Source organism: Phalacrocorax carbo, chromosome 6 (assembly GCF_963921805.1).
Source record: "Phalacrocorax carbo chromosome 6, bPhaCar2.1, whole genome shotgun sequence".
Classification (NCBI taxonomy): domain Eukaryota; kingdom Metazoa; phylum Chordata; class Aves; order Suliformes; family Phalacrocoracidae; genus Phalacrocorax; species Phalacrocorax carbo.
This window is the reverse complement of record NC_087518.1, coordinates 16642744-16661337: the sequence shown is the minus strand read 5'-3', so window position 1 is coordinate 16661337 and position 18594 is coordinate 16642744. Positions and strand designations below refer to the sequence as shown.

General features: G+C 39.7%; 1 protein-coding gene across 2 annotated transcripts; it reads right to left on the bottom strand.

Annotated features, from left to right (window-relative positions):
* Positions 1-395: 395 nt before the first annotated feature.
* On the bottom strand, positions 396-18241 carry CHDH (choline dehydrogenase). 2 transcript variants are annotated; one of them, XM_064453892.1, is made up of 10 exons: positions 18130-18241; positions 16342-16409; positions 15866-15994; positions 11971-12779; positions 11374-11525; positions 7469-7598; positions 6625-6759; positions 5305-5447; positions 4386-4488; positions 396-3808 (listed from the first exon to the last, which is right to left on the bottom strand). In XM_064453892.1, the coding sequence occupies exons 4-10, from the start codon at positions 12722-12724 to the stop codon at positions 3390-3392; spliced, it is 1836 nt and encodes a 611-aa protein (XP_064309962.1). In that variant the 5' UTR covers positions 12725-12779; positions 15866-15994; positions 16342-16409; positions 18130-18241; the 3' UTR covers positions 396-3389. The 2 variants fall into 2 exon arrangements, with proteins under 2 accessions (XP_064309962.1, XP_064309961.1); XM_064453891.1 differs by lacking the exon at positions 16342-16409.
* Positions 18242-18594: the final 353 nt, after the last annotated feature.

Sequence of the window (18594 nt, the reverse complement as noted above, 5' to 3'; positions counted from 1 at the left end):
TTCACTGAAAAAGTGCATCTATAAAATCTATTCCTATTTGAACAGTGTCTTTTTTTGGAGCTTGACTGACAGAAGAACAGAGACTAAAAATTGTAGTAATCTAGTAAGACATGCTTGTGTTCGTGCTACAATAACTCTTCATTTTAACTCTAAAAAAAAATTATAAATTCTTTTATTATTCCTCAAAACATGTTTCTGTTTATTTTACAGAAAATGCATGTTCAAAGCCCACTTTCCAGTTTTCCATTGTTTATAGAGCTGCCTCATTTGGTTGCAGACTAATAGATATTAGACACTTGGAAAAGATTTTTAAGCTGCAGAAACTTCAAAAGGTCCCTTGTTACAAAACCTTGAGTGGCCTTACATAAATTAAATATAATGCAGTTTTACAAATACTGCTGTTTTCAAAAGTACTTCTCATACTAAAGCAACTTGAAGTATGTGGCAAAGAAACATTTTTGGTCACTTTTCTTTCTTAATCTCATTGCCCCCAGCCAGAGACCTCCAGCTGTGTCTGACGCACCTGCAGCAAGCAGTTACCATGGAAATGCTGGCATTCTCTCGCAGTACTGTTGCTGGTTTGAGCCATGCTGGCAGGTCTAGGAACTTCCAAATTCTTACATCAAACAGCTTTCTCAGTTAACTGGTTTTGAATACATAGCGTCATATCAGCTGTGCAGTTGTAGAAAAATTTATATCGGCATAGAACTGGGAATACTATTCAATTATACACTGTATTATTTTGTTAAATAAGGAAAACTCAGGAATTATCAGCTTGTGTTCTGCAATCCAGTAAGGTGTAAAAGATGGTTAATTTTAGCTAGCAGACTGCCAGTGCTCCACAAAGCATGTTAGACTCTCTTACACCTGTTCTAAGTATCCCTTAGCAGACTTGACTGCTAGAACTAAGAACAATATTAACAGGAATTTAGTATCAGGAACCAGGTACGATGCAGGAGACGCACAGTAGCTTGATGCTACCTGAAGATTTCCCCAGGGCAACAAAACTTTCAAACACTTGAGCCATTTCTTTAGCGCTGCCTCAAAGGAATGTCATGAAGGAGCCTCTTCTATAGCAGCGAGGCCTAAATTAATAAAGCAACTGCAGTTCACAGCAATGAAAATATTTACGTGATCAGAAGGGGAGGCATCTGCAAGGTGTCTGTGTATGTTTAGAATGGCAAGAAAAGATTATGATGTTCCAGAAGAAATGCCCAATTATCTGAGGCCACAATGCAGCAATGTCTCCCTGACCATAAAGACACACGTGCAGTCTGGTATGTGTAGCTACCTTTGCTGTTTCCTCATCTTTTAGATCCTGCCATAAGGGCAGACGATAACACTGCTCCCGTTCAGTAATAAGTTATGTAAGCCAGTGGCTACTTAATCCTCTGCAGTTGCACAGCAACATTCCCACCTTGCACGCCTAGAGGGGAAATCCATGTTGTAAAGCTGTAAATGCAGCAACTTCAGTATTCCACATTTACAAATCACTTTCCCTCTCAACTGCACAGGACTGTGGTACGTCTCACCAGTATATATTACTCTGAGTATCCCAATACTTTGTGTTCCAAATGCCACTAAGATACCTATTGAATTCCTTTAAGTAAAAATCTCAAAAGCACAGGTGCCGAATAAAAATTACTTGCCATAAAAAACACACCACACACAGTTCACGCCTTCCTCAAACGTACAGTTGCATCAGATGTCTTATTAACACAGCTGCTCAATCACCTAGGACTTCAAATATTCTTGCTCTTCCCCTCATTCCAAAAGAATGCATCACGTACATAGAAAGGGTTTACCTGTCTCTGAAGCAGAGTTCACTGCTATCATCTTCCACCTTCAGTATTTTTATTTGCCTGTATGCAGCTATTATCATGAATTGTCCTTTCCTTCGGTTAGCAGCAGGGCTTCCATCCACTGCCTTACAGCAAGCATCACCAGAGCGAAGTAGGTGCCCTAAACATCTGCAGTTGTCCCTCTAGCCAACATCTGAGTCAGCAAGTTTTTTTACGATCTGCTCAAACGCAAAAGTTTATTCTGTTTACCACAAGTCCTGAGCAGTCTTAGGCTACGGAAGGTTTTACTTTATCAATCATTTGACAGCTGCTTAGTCAGAATTTGGAATGGTTAATAAATCCAGACAATTCAATTGATTCAATTTCATTCAATGAGTTCAGTTTCTTTACGTTTTTTTATTTAAAAATCAGTACCTGACCTTTAGATTGACACAGAAAACAGCCATAAAAGATCATGTCTCTCGCTTTGCACATCTCAGGATAGTAAAACAAAGATTTAAGCCCTAACTAAAATATAGCATTGGCTCACTAAGTTAAGTTACTTGCCTTCTAATTTAAAAAGATCTCTTCCCCCCTCATCAACACCTGACCTTATGCAGTTACTTGAGTAACCTTCCATTTTAAATCTAGCTTGGCTGTAATTTGTTTTAATAAAATTTGGGCGATAGTAAGGCACCATTGAGCATATTTGCTGAGAAATATCTTTGCAAACACTCATCGCTGGGCAAAGACCGTAACTTTAAGGATGTTACAGGAAGTGCAGTCCTCTTACTGCGCTAAATGAAAAAGTGGTATGACTAAATCAGCTTAAATTGTGAACTGAATTCTACCAAGCTCCTTGTGAAAAAAGCAAGAAGAAACGCCAATTTTTCAGTACATTTTTATAAATATCAGCTCCTGTTCTGCATTTCTTAGACAAATAAGTTTCTGATAAATACAATGTGTGTCTTCTTTCTGAACACTATACAGTTCAGAAGTATGGTGAAGTCTAACTTTCAGTCAGGATTTGTAAACTCTGCATTCCTCATAAAAAAAACCCCACATTTGACAAATTCCAAATGGATGCAGGTTCCTCCTCTTCTATGAATTCTGATAGGAACTACTTTGGCCTGTGAATATAAAATTGCATAAATGCTTACATTTACTTAACCATTTTTTGCAGGATGGGTGTATTACTGACTAGCTGTTATCCTGGGTAAAGCTCTCACAGCAGTTAAAAACCTTCCTTTAAATAACGAAGCATAACATAATGATATTCAAAATAGCACACATTAGCCTCTTCCATTCCTCATGCAATTGCACAGTACTTCTGGCTTATGTGCACAACTGTCTTGTCATTTAGAAATAGCTTCTCTTCAACAAAAACATTGAATTGTACCACAAAAGGTCATGTTTAACTAAAATAAGCCAACTGACTAAAAAAATGAATAGGTAGTCTAATATAAGAGAATGGTTCAAATTAATAATTATTTTGGTAGGATATGTTGTTTTGTGTGGTATTTATTTTGTTGGCATGTTCAGCATGAGATACCAACATGCTGATGAAAGCCTAGATAGCAAAAGATGTGGAAGGATGAGAACATTTGTTTATCTCTGTGTTTCCAAGGTCTTGGGCTTATATACAGGAACATTTTTCTCCTGAAGCGATTGGAGGCCCTTAATTATATCTGCAGCTTTCTCTGCTATCATAATAGTTGGGGCATTCAAATTTCCACTGACAACACTGGGCATTATTGAAGCATCTACTACTCTCAAGTTTTCAACACCAATTACTTTTGTTTGGGGATCAACTACAGCAGTGCTATCTGAAAGCTGACCCATTTTACAGGTGCAGGAAGGATGATAAGCACTATCAGCCTTCTGCCTTATGAAGGCATCTATTTCTTTGTCAGACTGAACGTGGTTTCCTGGTTGAATTTCAGGCCCACGAAATTTTTCAAAAGCTTTCTGAGCAAAGATCTCTCTGGTCAGCTTGACACACTGGCGGAATTCCCAAATATCTCTTTCTGTATGGAGAGAAAATAAGAAAACTGTTAAGTACACCTTTAATTTAGTAATACATACAGAATGCGTAACAGAAAAAAATAGCATAGAAGAAAAAAGGCTGGAGGAAAAGTCACTCATTTATTGCTGAAAGCCATAATAAAATAGGGTATTTTTCAGTCACAGGTATTTACATCACTGTGAACAAAACTGTCACATACAGCGCACAATCCCAAAAGGGAATAGGTCAGCTATGGAGAATTGCTCTTTATTCCACTATACCCACTGCCTAGCCAAGGACACTAGTCTCAGCACAAAGGAGCAAACAAGATCCGTTCCTTTGCAAGGAGAGGAGGGGATGCAATGAACAGCATGATGCAGCAAACACTAAGAACCCTGACTGCATCCCCAACAGGGAATTCTTTTTGGTTCATACAGTGCTTTGACAATGGCCTCTTTTGATACTGACTTTTATAAATGGGAAATAAATAACATTGCACCAACAAGCACCACTGAATTGGTGTTGAGTAGATCTGAAAATCTGCTACTGAAACAGGCAGGAAATAACTTGGCATCAGAGCAAGGAGAGGCTGCATTTACCTGTTGACATGTAGTTAGGCTCAATGATAGGATGGTCATTTGGGTCTGTACTCTTCAGCTTTAGCCAGCCCACACTCGTGCTCCTCATGGGTCCCACGTGGACCTGCAACACCCACACTATATTCATGATGCAATCCCACCAGACGTATTTCCAAATTTGGTGTGAATTTTTTTTGCAATTTGGACAGTCTTTACAAATTAAGCAAACATAAACGTTAAACGAGGTAATGGAAAATGCTGTTGAACATTTTTCCATTTTATATAAATCTGCTGTCAATATATTGCATAAGGGGAAGGGAATATACCTGTCCTATCAACTCACAGCTGTTATTTTAATTTAAAGTACAACCATTCCAACTGAGCAGTAGCTGCGCATTCTAATACAACCAGCAATCAGACCAAATTACTATTATCATCGAAGAAAAGAGATTAGCAAAAAGAAATATGTACATTCAGTGACAGTTCCACAGCATTAGCACAGACTTTTGGATCAAGATCAGAGTCTAAAATGGGGCTTGGATTTGTGCCAATGAATAAATGAGTGGCCTTGGACATTCTCGCTTAAACCTCTGTCTGAACTGCTGTGGAACAGGGAACACCTTGTTTTAGTTTTGTACAGCATCTAGCACAATGGTATCCTAATCAAGAGCACTATGGCACTTCAGTAGTGCATGTATTTCAACAGCAGTTCAATACTTGCCTGCTTCCTCAGAGTTAAAAATAATGTAATTTGGGTAGCGATACCAAATAACAATTTTGTGTTTTTTTCCCAATGTAGGAGGTTAAGCCAGCTCTTTCATATTATGCTGAACAAGGTATTTTTCAGTATACAGGCAAATTATCAATATTTATAACAGAGCGTAAGCCTCCTTGCTAATTGCTACAGAACATTACTGGAATATGTTCTTCAACAACTCACCTGGTAAGCTTCCATTTTGGAAGCAACCCGACCATGATCAATCACCTGAGAAGGGAGAAAGTGGAACTGAATGTCGGGGTGAGGAACCCCTCCTTCACTTCGGATAAAACCACCAGATTCTAAGTGGGCAGTGGCTCCCTCACCTAGAGAGTAGATGAGAGAGAAAATGCCATTAAAAGACCTCTGAAAAGCAAGAAATCCACTCCTTAATCCTTGGTTTCACTACTATGAATAATTTATCTATAGAGTGGCAATTGCAAGGAAAGCAAATCCATTATGAACAGCTTGTAATTTAAGCAATATGCATAACTTTCATCTGCTTTTTAGCCACTAGATTAATGTAAATACATGGAACTTTGGAAATCCCACTCATTTGAGAGTGGGATGTTACAGTTATCTCACTGTAACTGGCAGGCCTAGGGTCTAACTCCAGAGGCAGATTTGGTCCCAGGATCCTAACAGGTGTGGAGGGAACTGACTGCAGCATCCTGATATTACTGCACTGCACGCTCCATGGCACGCACTAGTTATCCCATCAGTCACATGTAATAGGCAGAGCCATCCACAGTACCTACCCTGCAGGGGAAAGATGAAGAGCCTGCAATTCCCCTCATATTATGTTACTTTCACATCTGTTTAAAACCATAAATCGACCCTCAGTATTTACTTGCATGGTAAAAAGTCGCATATACCCAGTATAAGTTGTCAAGTACTAACATAATAACTCTGCAAGTGATAGAGACATCAATTTTTGCCAAACTATTTTACTGATTTCAAAGATTACTTTCACAGATTCTTTTTAAGGTACAACTTACAGCTGGGTTACTGTAAGATGAGTGTGTCATTTTAATGAAAGTAACTTCTGATTTACATGCAATCCCAAAGGGTTCTGATCAGAGCACCACACTAATTTGGGGGGGGCAGTTATACAGAAAATTTAGTTCAGTTCAATAATATATTTTTATTGACATGATACGTATTTCAAATAGAATTTTTTCTTCATTTTTTTTACAACAGCTTTTCTCAGTAGCACCAAGACTTTTAAATGTAGAGTTTTTCTTAAAATAAGAGAGATGATATAAAAATGTTGAAAAACAGTGTATAAAAACCTCCCTTGTTACCTAAGGTATAATAACTGTTATAAAATAGTCTGGTTTAGAAAAAAAGAAATGGTTCAAGTTCATTTGCAAGCTCCAGTTATTTTGCAGGACATGAAAAAAATTATACATGAAGGCTCCCAGACTTTGAAATTCATTGATAAACGGCTGTAATAATGCTAAATCAATCAATGGTAGGAAGATTGCAGACTTTGTTTCATACCTGTAAACTTCCAAAGCCATTCTAGACCAATCCTCACCATGTTAACTGGCTTTTGTGCATTATATAGAGTAATAGGTTTGCTGCACTTTTGCTGGACGTACACTTCTAAATGATCTTGAAGGTTCTGGCCTACTCCTGGGTGGGAGCAGAAAGGGGGAGGAGGGAGCAGAAAGGGGGAGGAGGGAGCAGAAAGGGGGAGGAGGGAGCAGAAAGGGGAAAAAAAGGTTATTTCACACAGAACAATTATACACAACATTTGCAACCAGAAAACGGCATAAATGGGAACTAAACTAACCTCTTACAAGGGCAGTGATGACTAAGCCCAAAACCATGAGTCATATCAGCCTTTTGTTCATGTCAGAATAAGGTTTTACATAAACATAGCATAACCAGAATGAAAATAGAAAGTTAAATGGCAGACATAGCACTTGTTCTAAAATTGCCCGATATGACTTCTAAATACAGTACTAGCTTTTCTGGTTTTAAGGAAAAGTTCATGTTATTCCTTCTATCTTTGAATATATATGACAGTGGGAGTTTATGCTATCTGTTGTGGATTAAAACTCGTTCAAAATTCTAAATGATAAGTATGCTGCTTTACTTCAAAAGTATTCAGTGGCATTTTTTGGAAAGGCATTTTTCACTATCAAATGCAGTGAAGAAAGTGTAGGAGTTTATTTATTGCTCAGTTCTAAAATCAATCCATGTTTCCACTGATTTGTAACACATTTCAGTCCACATAACCTGACATAAAGACAAATTAATTTCACGGATTCATTTCATTTAACAGTCTTTGAATTGCATCCATAGGAAGATGTAAGGTTAAAAGAAGTAATAAAATTACCAGGAAGATGGCAAACAACAGGGATCCCCAGCTTCTTTAGATCATCTGCATTGCCAATCCCAGACAACATAAGCAGCTGTGGAGAATTTATGGCACCTCCGCTTAATATAACTTCTTTACTGGCAAAAGCCTAAAAGGGAATGAGCACAAAAGTCCTAACATTATTAAGCCTGATCTGAAGGCAAGCTTCTGTTCAAATATGCTATTCTGATCCAGATTAGATACCCTTCCCTCATATTTTTCTCATTCTAAGTGTATTCCTGTCTTGCCACAAGTTTCTGGAGAGAGAAATGATCAAGCTTTCACTTTGAACATTTCTGTATTTATTCCCATGTTTACAATCCGTTCAAACTGTATGGTGCACAAACATTCAGCTCAGCTGGTACTGTGGCTGCCGATAAACTCCTGTGCTACTTGCCAGGAAAAACATACCTCTGACACCCGGATCAGTCAGCTAAGCGTCTCTTCCATCTTCAGTAAGGATTTGTAAATTAAAACCAAAACTCCTAAGGAAGATTTTGAAATCAGGGACATGATAGCTCAAAAAGTCTCAAGAGCTCATTTTCTTAATTCAACCAAGACTAATGTTTGGTTTCTTAGCACATTGTAGTCCTCGGAAGCCCCTCAACCACTAAAGCACTACTGAGAAAACTCTAACTGCAGGCATATATATAATTCTGTTTTGCTACCAGACATTTCATCAAACAGTTTGAGTCGGAGCCCTGAGCAGGTCATTATATAGGCTGCTAAACTTTCCTCCACCTTTGACTCGTTTTTTTTGTGTTGGATAGTTCTTTTTCTAGAACTTTCTCTGCAAGTATTTTTGGCACATCTTCTTTCCAATGATTTCTGCCCCAAAATATTCTCATTTAGCAACACCAAAATCCTTCTCTGTGTCATTTGTATCAGGGGGCTACCTCTTCCCTGTTGCCACATCTCTTGAGTTTCGGATCAGAACTAACCCCCTTAGTGCTTTTCACTGTTAAAACGGAAAACTGTGTGGAGTAAGAAAATATTGATACTCTTCTTCTTTGCCCTTTACTCTTTGAAAAAGGATGATATGAGTGAACCCAACCTTGTTCAAATTATCCCTTTCTATTCCAATGAGATGGCTCATGAACACACACACATTGGATGTGCTCCAAACCCCCCGGTCACACATATGTTGCCTGCTGACATATAAGATATCCTTTGTAAGCACAGAGTAAGGTAGTTGATTACAAACTGAGTAGTAACTCTTGCATGTTAGAAAAAAAAGATGCAAGATTCTCCTGACCTTAAGAAAGAACAACTGCACCACAGAAGAAACAACAGTTTCAGCAACAATTTATATTTAATGCAAATCCTAATGCTACCTAAGCTAGTCCAATGTTTTAAAGCAATACATGTTTGCAAAAGTAATACTGTAATGTTTATCTGTAAGGTCTAATATATCGGTGTGGCCGAGATAAAAATAGGCGAGGCACACAATTATGCCGCTGAAATTCCTCTCATTAGCAAGCAAAACCCACAAAGGTTCAGGGAAACATTTCTGGTATTGCTCATCTGCATTCTCCACTTTCATAAAATCTAAGGTGCCATCATGAGTAGCTGCTTGTTTTTAGTTTAGATGAGACATTTAGCTTCTAAAGCAACATTAAAAAGTGCTGTTTTTTCCTGTAGTATGGTGAACTGTTAACAGACTAGTGTGGAGTGCCTATTAACTTGCAGTAATCTTGTCCTTTTGGAATGACAGCTCAGCTATACAGAATGATGGTGAATGAAATTGTTGCTAGTAATAAGATCAAAATGTAGTAAGAAGATAAATTTTGATAGTTTCCACACTATTTATATGATACTGCCAACAGATAGCCAGTACTCATAATTTTTGTTCATTATTGTTTTGCTCTGGGCAATCATTAGTATATTGGGACTAATACACAGCATATCTGTGACTGCTGAATCAATACCTAGATCTGTCTTTTGCAGGTTATAAAAATTTAACTTATTTAGATTTTCTATGGTACACACAGAACTGGTGCCAGGTTGTTCCAGGTAGTGTTCAAATGATGCTCATTTGGTCTACGCTCACTGCAAAGTCGGCACTGTAGTTATTCCGAGCCCATATACAGTCTTTCATTGTGCTTAAAGCTAACATGCAAAGAGGAAAAACTGATTTTTAAATATTTTTATGGGTTATTTAGTCTATGACACATTAAAAACATTTTCCCCCTTTAAATATACTTTTCTACTTGATTCTGAACTCAGAAATTCCAGGAATGTTCAGTCTACCTTTCCTACTTTTGTCAGAGGGCTTACTGGACTCCTGGGAGCTCTCAAGGAACCCAATGTCAACTGAAATAACAATTAAGTCACTGGCTTGATGAATAGGTTTTGCATCATGTTTGAATCAGATTTTCGTGACCTTTTACCTTTACTGATGACTGATGTAAAGAGATCCTACCTTACTGTAAAACCAAAAATGCTTTAATGTCATCAAGTGTTTCATCCTGATGTTCAAAATAATATTATTAGCTCTTCCATCCTGACAGGTATAAAATTTTCCAGAAAGCAAAAGCAGACAAGTCCTGCAATTTTTATTGGGGGGCGTCAGGGGGTGGTATGTGTGTGTGTGTGGAGGGAAGGGAAATACTTTGAAGATTTACTTTTTATGATATATGCTATAAATATATATCATTCACTATGTGAAATTCATACATGTATGTATGAAAATTCATAGCAATTAAAGAATTTTGCAATTAAAGTGGTCCAGTATTCAGAAAGTCTTTGATCATATGTAATTAGCTTACAAGACTTTCTTCAACAAAATTAATTTTGATAATGGCACAGGAACAGCAAGTAAAGACACTGTTTTCACAGATATCTAATAGCTCATGAAATCAATTAAATTTTCTGCAACTTTTGTTTTATGTTGTTAAAATGATTATCATTACCAATCCACTTAGAAGACAACACATTTGTTCTGTGCATTAGAAAATGAAAGAACAGTTCATTTATACTGCGTTTTAAGTTTCAGTAGGTGTCCAGTCACAGAACACTTGTCTGTTGAGTCTTTTAAGCCTTACTGAACTCAAACCATCAAAATTAGTACTCCTCTCTTTAGGATATTACTATTACAGTTTTTAATCGATTTATAAGTTATTGTGACTAAATATCCTAAGTTATTAACACACAAATCCCTTTTAGGCAATTTCCTACTTACATACTCTATTATCAGCTGTACAGTAAAGAGTTAAGGGAAATGGGAATGATTTCGGTCTTACAGAAGTCAATGGATTGAAAGCTACATAAAATGAACTGTTTATCCACAGAATTCAGCTGTAATGGCAATTCAAACTTCCTTCCACATGATCACATGTTCAGTGGAAGTTGGCCTGAGACTGAAAAATATTAATTCCACAACCAACCATAAGGCATGATTCTTCATTATGTTTCATTATTACTGTCCCAAGACTCAACACATACTGGCACAGCAGGAGCAAATGACTCAATATTTATCCCCTGAGCCACTCAGATTCCATTACCTAGCTTTTACAGATCTTCCTATGCCAGAACAGCATTTTCAGAATTGTTTTTCAGAAACATCAGCATTTCAGCACACTAGTCAATATGCTGAGACAGTGCATGATTGCACCATAGGCTCCAGCCAGAAACCTTACACAACACTCTTGCGTAACATCAAGTTATGGCTTGCCCCCTCAGTACCAAGAGATGGAAAGACAATGGATATCTTGATCTCTAAATCAATACACGTACTGTAAAATAAGTGAGAATATACTGGAAGAGATAACACGACATCTGAAAAGCAGATGTTTTGCATAGTAAAGTGCCACTTACAAAGGTTTGTTTAAAAAAAATTGTGCTTGGACTCATACCTTTCATACTGGAAAATAAAAATCTCTTACCTTTTTCCTTTGCCCATTTTTCACATACTCAACACCAATGGATTTTGTTCCTTCAAACAAGATTTTTGTTACAAGTGTCTTCTCTGTGACTGACAAATTTGGGCGTGATAACGCTGGGCGAAGGTAAGCACTAGCTGTGCTCCATCTTTGACCTACAATGCGTATTTACATTAAACATCAAAATAGTCATGCTCAGTATTCTTCAAGATTTTGGACAATAACCATCAGGATGTTTACAGAGGGAAAGCCTTCATAGAGTTTGAGTTCAAAACAAATGTGATTTGATATAATAAATAAAGATTTTATTTTAATATAACAAATTTCACAATGACATTCTGAAAACCTACCCTCCTTCCCAAATTTATCTAGGAATCAAAACTTGCATGGCAATGCAGTTTTCAATGAAATACACCCTAGACTGATAGCAAGCTGCTGTGAAATGAACAGGGTGTAAATACAGAGTGCCACAGCTGTTCAGTCATCTAAACAACCAAATGGCATTCAGTGCAGATTACATGTCCATATTCCAGAATGCTTTCTGAAGTATCACTGGTGGGTCAGAAACACAAATTACTTAAGGACCCCTTTATGGTTTACCTTGTTGTACAGTCATGTCCATCCAGCCAAATCCTTCTTGCTGATAGCCATTCATATCATCTGTGAAGGGATACCCAGCTTGCTGGGCTGCCTCCAGGAATGCATGATGAAGAGGATGGTTTGTTTTCCCTCTTGACACATACAGGGGTCCATTTCCACCTCTGTACTTATCTGGCCCCAGTTCATGTGTCTGTGCCTTCTTAAAGTAGGGCAAGCAATGTTCATAGTCCCATCCTATAGCCCCTTCCTTGCTCCATCGATTATAATCTTCTGCATGCCCACGAATGTATACCATAGCATTGAGAGAAGAGGAGCCACCCCATACCCTTCCACGGGGCCAGTACATAATTCGGTTATCCATATGCTTTTGTGATGTTGTGTGGTAATACCAGTTATATTTCTCATCACATAGGTTATAAGTTAATGCAGCAGGCATATGAATCTTCCACATTAGTCTTTTACTGCCTAGAAAGGTATCTTTAGGGCCTGCTTCCAAAAGCAGTACAGTACTGAAAGGGTCTTCAGTCAACCTGTTGGCTAATACACACCCTGCTGATCCAGCTCCAACAATGACATAATTGTAAGAGTTTACGTTTTCAGAACTAAGTTGAGATGATGTACGTGAAATTTTGAATTGTTGTCCATTGATGCCCAATATGTTCTTAAATATGTGTGTTTTAAACAGAGTTCCTGTCACTATGTGCATGTCTCTCACAGGACTGCAACATGTAACTCCTTTTATTAAGTATGACATCTTTACTGACTGTGTAACTCTTGCAGGTTTTCTAACAAAAATCCAGTGTATTACCCTAGAAAAACAAACAAACAAAAATCCTAATTAAGATGTAAGCATTAATACAATGCATGACCTCTAAAATGTCAGTCATTTTCAGGTAAAACTGATATACTTTACCCATTCTCACTATCCAAAAGATTAACAACTGTCAATAAAACAATAAACATGTACTCTGAAACTTGCTGTCTTATTTTAATGCAGTCTATGCACCAGTCAAGTGGCATACGTAATTTTGAACATGTCCAGTCTAATATATAGTATTCGCATTATACGTCTAGTCTAATATATGGTCTGATTTTGATTTGCTTCTGGTTCCTGAGATAGATACAGGAAGCAGATTTTCAAATATCTGCCAAAACCATAAAGGATGGAAACCTTTGCGTACCTTGTAGTGTCTCTTTGTCTGCCTCTAGTAGGTAAGAAAAGCAACAATTTCATCAACTTCTCTGCAAGTCTGTGGCGGTCAGTGATATTGCATAGCCAAGTCACAACAATGGAAATGACGAGTATGTCCACTGTAGCTTTTACCAGACCAAAAGTAGGACAATGTGTCCACAAAACACATGTGTAATACTGAAACTCATTTTCTGCTGTCCCTAAGGTGAAAAACTGCTAGGATTTGAGGTATGTCTACTAACACAGGCAAAGGCAAAATCTGTTCATCTGTGGCTTTCTACCTTATCACTAAAACCAGAACCTTATTACTAAAACCAGATCCTGCAGGAGTGCTCTGAAGACAGTTACAATCTAATACCACCAGATCCTTAGGCTGAGTAGGATTGGCAATTTTTTCTACCTTCAGAAAATCCTGTGAGCCTTGCAAGCAACACAGGTTTAGCTCTGTGTTGCACGGGTTCAGGTACAGGAACTAAATGCAACATTTTCACAGCCCATCTAAGACAGGTACTGATGCTGCTGGCCAGTCTGAAGTGTGTTTGTCTTGCTCTCCTTGAAACCATTTCCCTTGGTATAAACAATTAGTGAAAATGGACATCCTTGGGCTGTAAAAAGTATTTCTCCCTGGCCCATGGCTTCTGTCTAAGCAGTTGCCTTGGATTCTAGAGACAGCAACCTACCCAGAGATTCTTGCACTGTAACGCACTGCCCATCTGAAAGAGGTAAGCAAGCTTTCTCCTGGAATTGTACTGAATGCTGTATTCTGTTTGTGAAATCTATTTTTTCAGAAATTAAGTAAGTTGTTAACATTGATTTTCATACATTCAAGTTTCATCGTTATCTAGTATTCTGTAATACAAGCCCTGTATTTCTGTAAGATGTCTGGGTTTTTTCACTAAAGGAAAACATGTTTTAATGAATCACTGAAATAATCAGCTTTTTCTTACTAAAAGGTGGAACAAAACTGTACTAATTTTCTTGGGTGAAACTCTACAATGTACGGTTTGTAAGAGCACACGTGATCTCTTAAGTCCCAACTCTGTTACAAAATTAGGTGCAGGTTCCTGATAAATGTTAAAAGTCTTCCACATACAACTCTTTATTTACAATTTCACGTACAATCTCATAGGCAAAAGTACTTATTTTTTCCTCTTGGGCAAAGGATGGGAATAAGCATGCATCTCTTACTCTTCCCTAGAAAAACTTGTAATAGGATGTACAAACCCTCGAACTGCTAGAAAATGAAAAATCAACCAAGGAGAACAGTTTGCTCTGTTAAAAAAAAAGAAGGATGCGGGAATATGCCTGAGCTCAGAGTTCACACAGATGATTCTCACATGGCTAATTCAAAATTTATCCCAGCTGAAGGTGGGGGTTGTCTTTTACAGGTGGAGAATAGTAAAACATTCTTTCTTGGAATTAAAGTTTGTCAATTTCCTGTGATGCAGCAGAGGAGGATGTGAGGAGAGGTTTTTACTTGTTCTGATTTGTTTGTGATGAAAAGGGCTAAAATTCTGAAGCATTATATTTAACCCACAGAACTGATGGGTCACAAGACTTTATTGTTTCAGGAACAGCAGATGTCTGATGGAGTTGGTAGAATACAGGCCTATGCCCTGATAATCTGGGAAAGATATTTTGTCCTTATGAGTTTTTTCTTTTTTTCTAGTGGGGATTCACCATGATGAGGTGAAGTGACCAACCTTTCTCCTGAGGAAGCAAACCCTCAGGGTTTGGTCCTACCGGTGGTCAACACTTATTATTTATATAGGTAGGGCTCTCAGACTCTGGAACAAGTACTGGCCAGTTTATTTTAGCATGGGATCTATAAGGCCATCAAATATTACTGTGCCTCTTAACCAGAATGTTGGCTGTCAAGCCTACAACCTACCTAGCAGTTGGCTGTGAAAAGGGTAGATTCTACACAATCCCTAGAATCACATTCAGTCAGGGACTGGCTTGCTCTGCTAGTGCTTTAGTTCCACACCTTGCTATAGCATAAGCAGTGGCTACTGAGCTCCTAAAATACTATCTCAAGTGACGCTCCAAAGACAGCACTGATGTTACGGGACTAAGTGCTTGTGTCTTGCCTTATGCCTGAACCCTAAACTGAAGTCTAGACCCTTTTAAAAGCTGATTTGTTAAGAGCCTCTCATATGTGCAGGCTTTAAAACTCATAGAACAATTCACCCCTGTACTGAAGGGGCTGGTATCCAGAACTGAGATCATGGAGTCCTGAAATTAGAACATGATGATACTTCTCTAAAATAATCTGTGTACCTCTATGAGCATACATGGGTTTATCACAGTTCAAGTTCTTCTACAGGAGGTAGTCTTGTGGAATTTTGCAGGAGCCTCTTTGAACAAGAGAACAACGGTCAAAAAGTAACCTAACTCATCTTTGCACTCAGCTTTCCCTTAGTCTTATCTGGCTTTTTTGCCAGGGAGAACTTACAACCTATGTAGTGTTCCTAAGACCTGTATTTCAGCAAGAATGTGGTTTTGCTGGTAACTGGAAAAAATCAAGCTGTTACCCTAATAAGTCATCTGAGCTTCTGAGATATGCTGGGGAAGCTGACCCAGTTTACCCAGTAGGGAACAACAACTTTATGGCCAGTTCTGTTAAACATTGTAGTCAAAACAAAATATGTAGAAGTATGGAGGTTTACACAACATGGTTCTACTGGAATGCTCTGTACTTACCACCAACAAAAAGTTGTCTTTTGGGCCTTACTGGATATTACTGCATGTCTTTATCTGGATTCTCACATATCATGACCTCCTTATGAACCTGTAGTCACTTGAGAGTTCCTCAGGGATCAGTGTACAGACCTGCAGAAATGCATGCAGCAGCAACAAAAAATATATTAACTGTATTGTGCTAGAGGTTCAAAATCTGGAGCTTGTTTTTTTAAAAAGTATGTATTTAGAGATATTATTACTATTCAGCAGTGCTTATAGACAGTGGTCTTACAAGAGTGAGGAGAGCAGGAGCATCTCAGCAGGAAAATTCTGTTGCTACAATTTAATATAGCTAATCGTACACCATGTAGCTAGAAGTGGCCAGCGGAGTTCTGAAGTTAATGGTTTGGGGCTCCTTACTGCATTCAGAAATGTGTTACAACAATGCATTGGGCTTGCATGAGAAATAAACCCTGATACAACCCATGAGCACCTACCATTGCAACTCTACAGATGTTGATTTGGAGTCACATGTGAGAACAGACTTCTCTAAGGGACAGTGAAGCTGTGAAAAGTGAAAATGTGTTACTTCACTTTTTTTTTGTGAAGGAATGGGGAGACAAAAAGGAGAGAAAAAGATATGCAAGTGGCTGCATAGGGCATCTAAGGACTAAATTATAAATTAGCTTGTCCTCTCTGTAAGAAAGCTAAGCAAAAGTGCTAGCATTCAGACCAGGAACCTTACTCCCAGACTTCTCAGTGAAAAGGGCTCGCAGTCCACAACAAGGAGAGGAGGGTACGTATCCTGCATGCATGGTGGGGATATATTGAAAAAAGGACAGCAATGAAATGTACTGTAGGTGGATGAGGTGGCTCATCTAAAAAAGTTACATTGCACTGAGCATTATTACTGTTAACCAATCAGACCTGTCCCGTTCTTTGATAAAACTGGAAATAAGAGTGATCAAAAATATGTACCAAGGCAGTTAGGGTACTCACTATGTGGGCTAGAAGGCTAAATTACCAGCCAAGAAAGCTAAATCTAATGTTCCTTTTGAAGTAACTGAAGAAGTATTTTGAATCTGCTCCATCACATTTGTCGTATTTATAGTTAGATGTTATTTCATGTTTTTATTTGCTTTTTGTTGTGGTTGGTTCTACATCAAATGGAACAGGACTGGCAGAGTAACATTTGAGAGAATTTTCATCTTGCAAAGAGTGAGTTGGGAGTGAAGTCAGTCAACAGTGACCTGCTCATAATATTCAAGTGATTCTCAGAATCAGTGTGTAGATGATTCAAAATCTCTGTGCTTTTAAGCTCTTAAGTGCAGAGGTCAAAAATCAAGCCATTCTGTTTAAATCCAACATACACAGTAGGACTGAGTGGATCAAAACACTAGTTTCAATGCGCAATTCTTTTTGCCATACTGATCCATACCCACTGTCATTTATGCATGGTCTTCCTGCATGAGCACTATCCTATCCCAGTTCTTCTAAAGCAATCCTAAAATAAAGAGGAGGTGGTCACTGTGGCTGAAACTTTACTCCCTGTCCCATTTTACCAGGGCCAAAACAATAATATCCTCTATGGCAGATGTAAAATATGACCCTCTCCCAGAGATATCCAACAGCATGGACAATACATGGTGCAGCAGAGCAATGGGACCTTTGCTGGGCGTTTACCCTTCATGGATGGCACTGTGCTACCAAATCCGCCTGCCTGTGTAAGGCGCAGGAGGAATAGCTCCTCAGGTAAAAGCAGCTCTTGCTGCTTTTGCCACCCCGCCCCACTGCAGACTATGTACAGTTTAAATCCGTGGGAGTGTTTTGGGCTACCTTCCCCTTTAGTCCTCCTAGAAAAGAAGTTCATTCACTTACAGAAACCCAGTGGTAAGTTTCATTTACACGGCTGAAATTGTTCAAGCCTACTTATCCCACCATTTCCTCCTTTTGAACAAACGCGTCTGCCGGCCCGGGACGCCAGGCTGCTGTGAGCTCCTGCAGCTCTGCGGGCTGCCCGCGACCCTGCCCGGGGGCGCCTACAACCGCTCTTGCTCCTCACAAGAGCCCGGGATCGTGCGCCCGCCCCGGGAAGGAGGGCGGCGACCACGGGCCTGTCCCGGTCCCCTCCGCAGGACAGGGCACCCACGGGCTGCGTCTCTCTCCTTCCCGGCCTTCCTCGCTCCCCTCTCCTCCCCTCCCCCGGCCCTTCTTCCTCCTCACGGCTCCCAGGAACTTCCCCCTCAGAGCCCCCTTCAGCCCACCGCCTGCGGCCCCCCACTCACTCGCACGCCCTGCGCTGGAAGCCGCGGCGGCGCTCCCCGTGGCAGCTCCCCAGCGCGGAGGGCTGTGGGGGATCCTGCGAGGCACCGGCGGGAGGGGCCGACGCTCCCGCGCTCCGGACTGGCCGCGGCAGGGGGAGAGGTCGGTGGGGAGGCAGGGCAGGAGCGGACGGAACCTCCCGCAGGGACGCACTCTTTGGCCATCGTGGAAGAGAGCGGTCAGAGCGACTTCGTGCCGTTTCGAAACCGGCCGAAGTCCGCCGCCTAGCCCACCCCGCTGGCTGCCTCGCTGCTCCCACACGCCGGCCGAAACAGGGCCCTGAGCTTTAGCTTTTTCAGCCAGCCCTTCGGTGGGGTAAACAAAAGGCATTTTGGTTTTTGGTTTTTTTTTCTCCTTTAAAGCAAATGTATTCGTCAGTGTTGCGGCCTCGGCTGCGAAGCTGTTTGCAGCAGAAGCGTTGGGCACTG

Excerpts from the sequence above, each read along its gene's own strand:
- CHDH (XM_064453892.1), bottom strand. The coding sequence starts at position 12,724 with ATGTCATACTTAATAAAAGGAGTTACATGTTGCAGTCCTGTGAGAGAC. Across the intron at positions 7,599-11,373 it reads AAAATGGGCAAAGGAAAAAG|GCTTTTGCCAGTAAAGAAGT; the intron begins GTAAGAGATTTT and ends ATTCCCTTTTAG. Across the intron at positions 5,448-6,624 it reads ATGGCTTTGGAAGTTTACAG|GTGAGGGAGCCACTGCCCAC; the intron begins GTATGAAACAAA and ends TCTACTCTCTAG.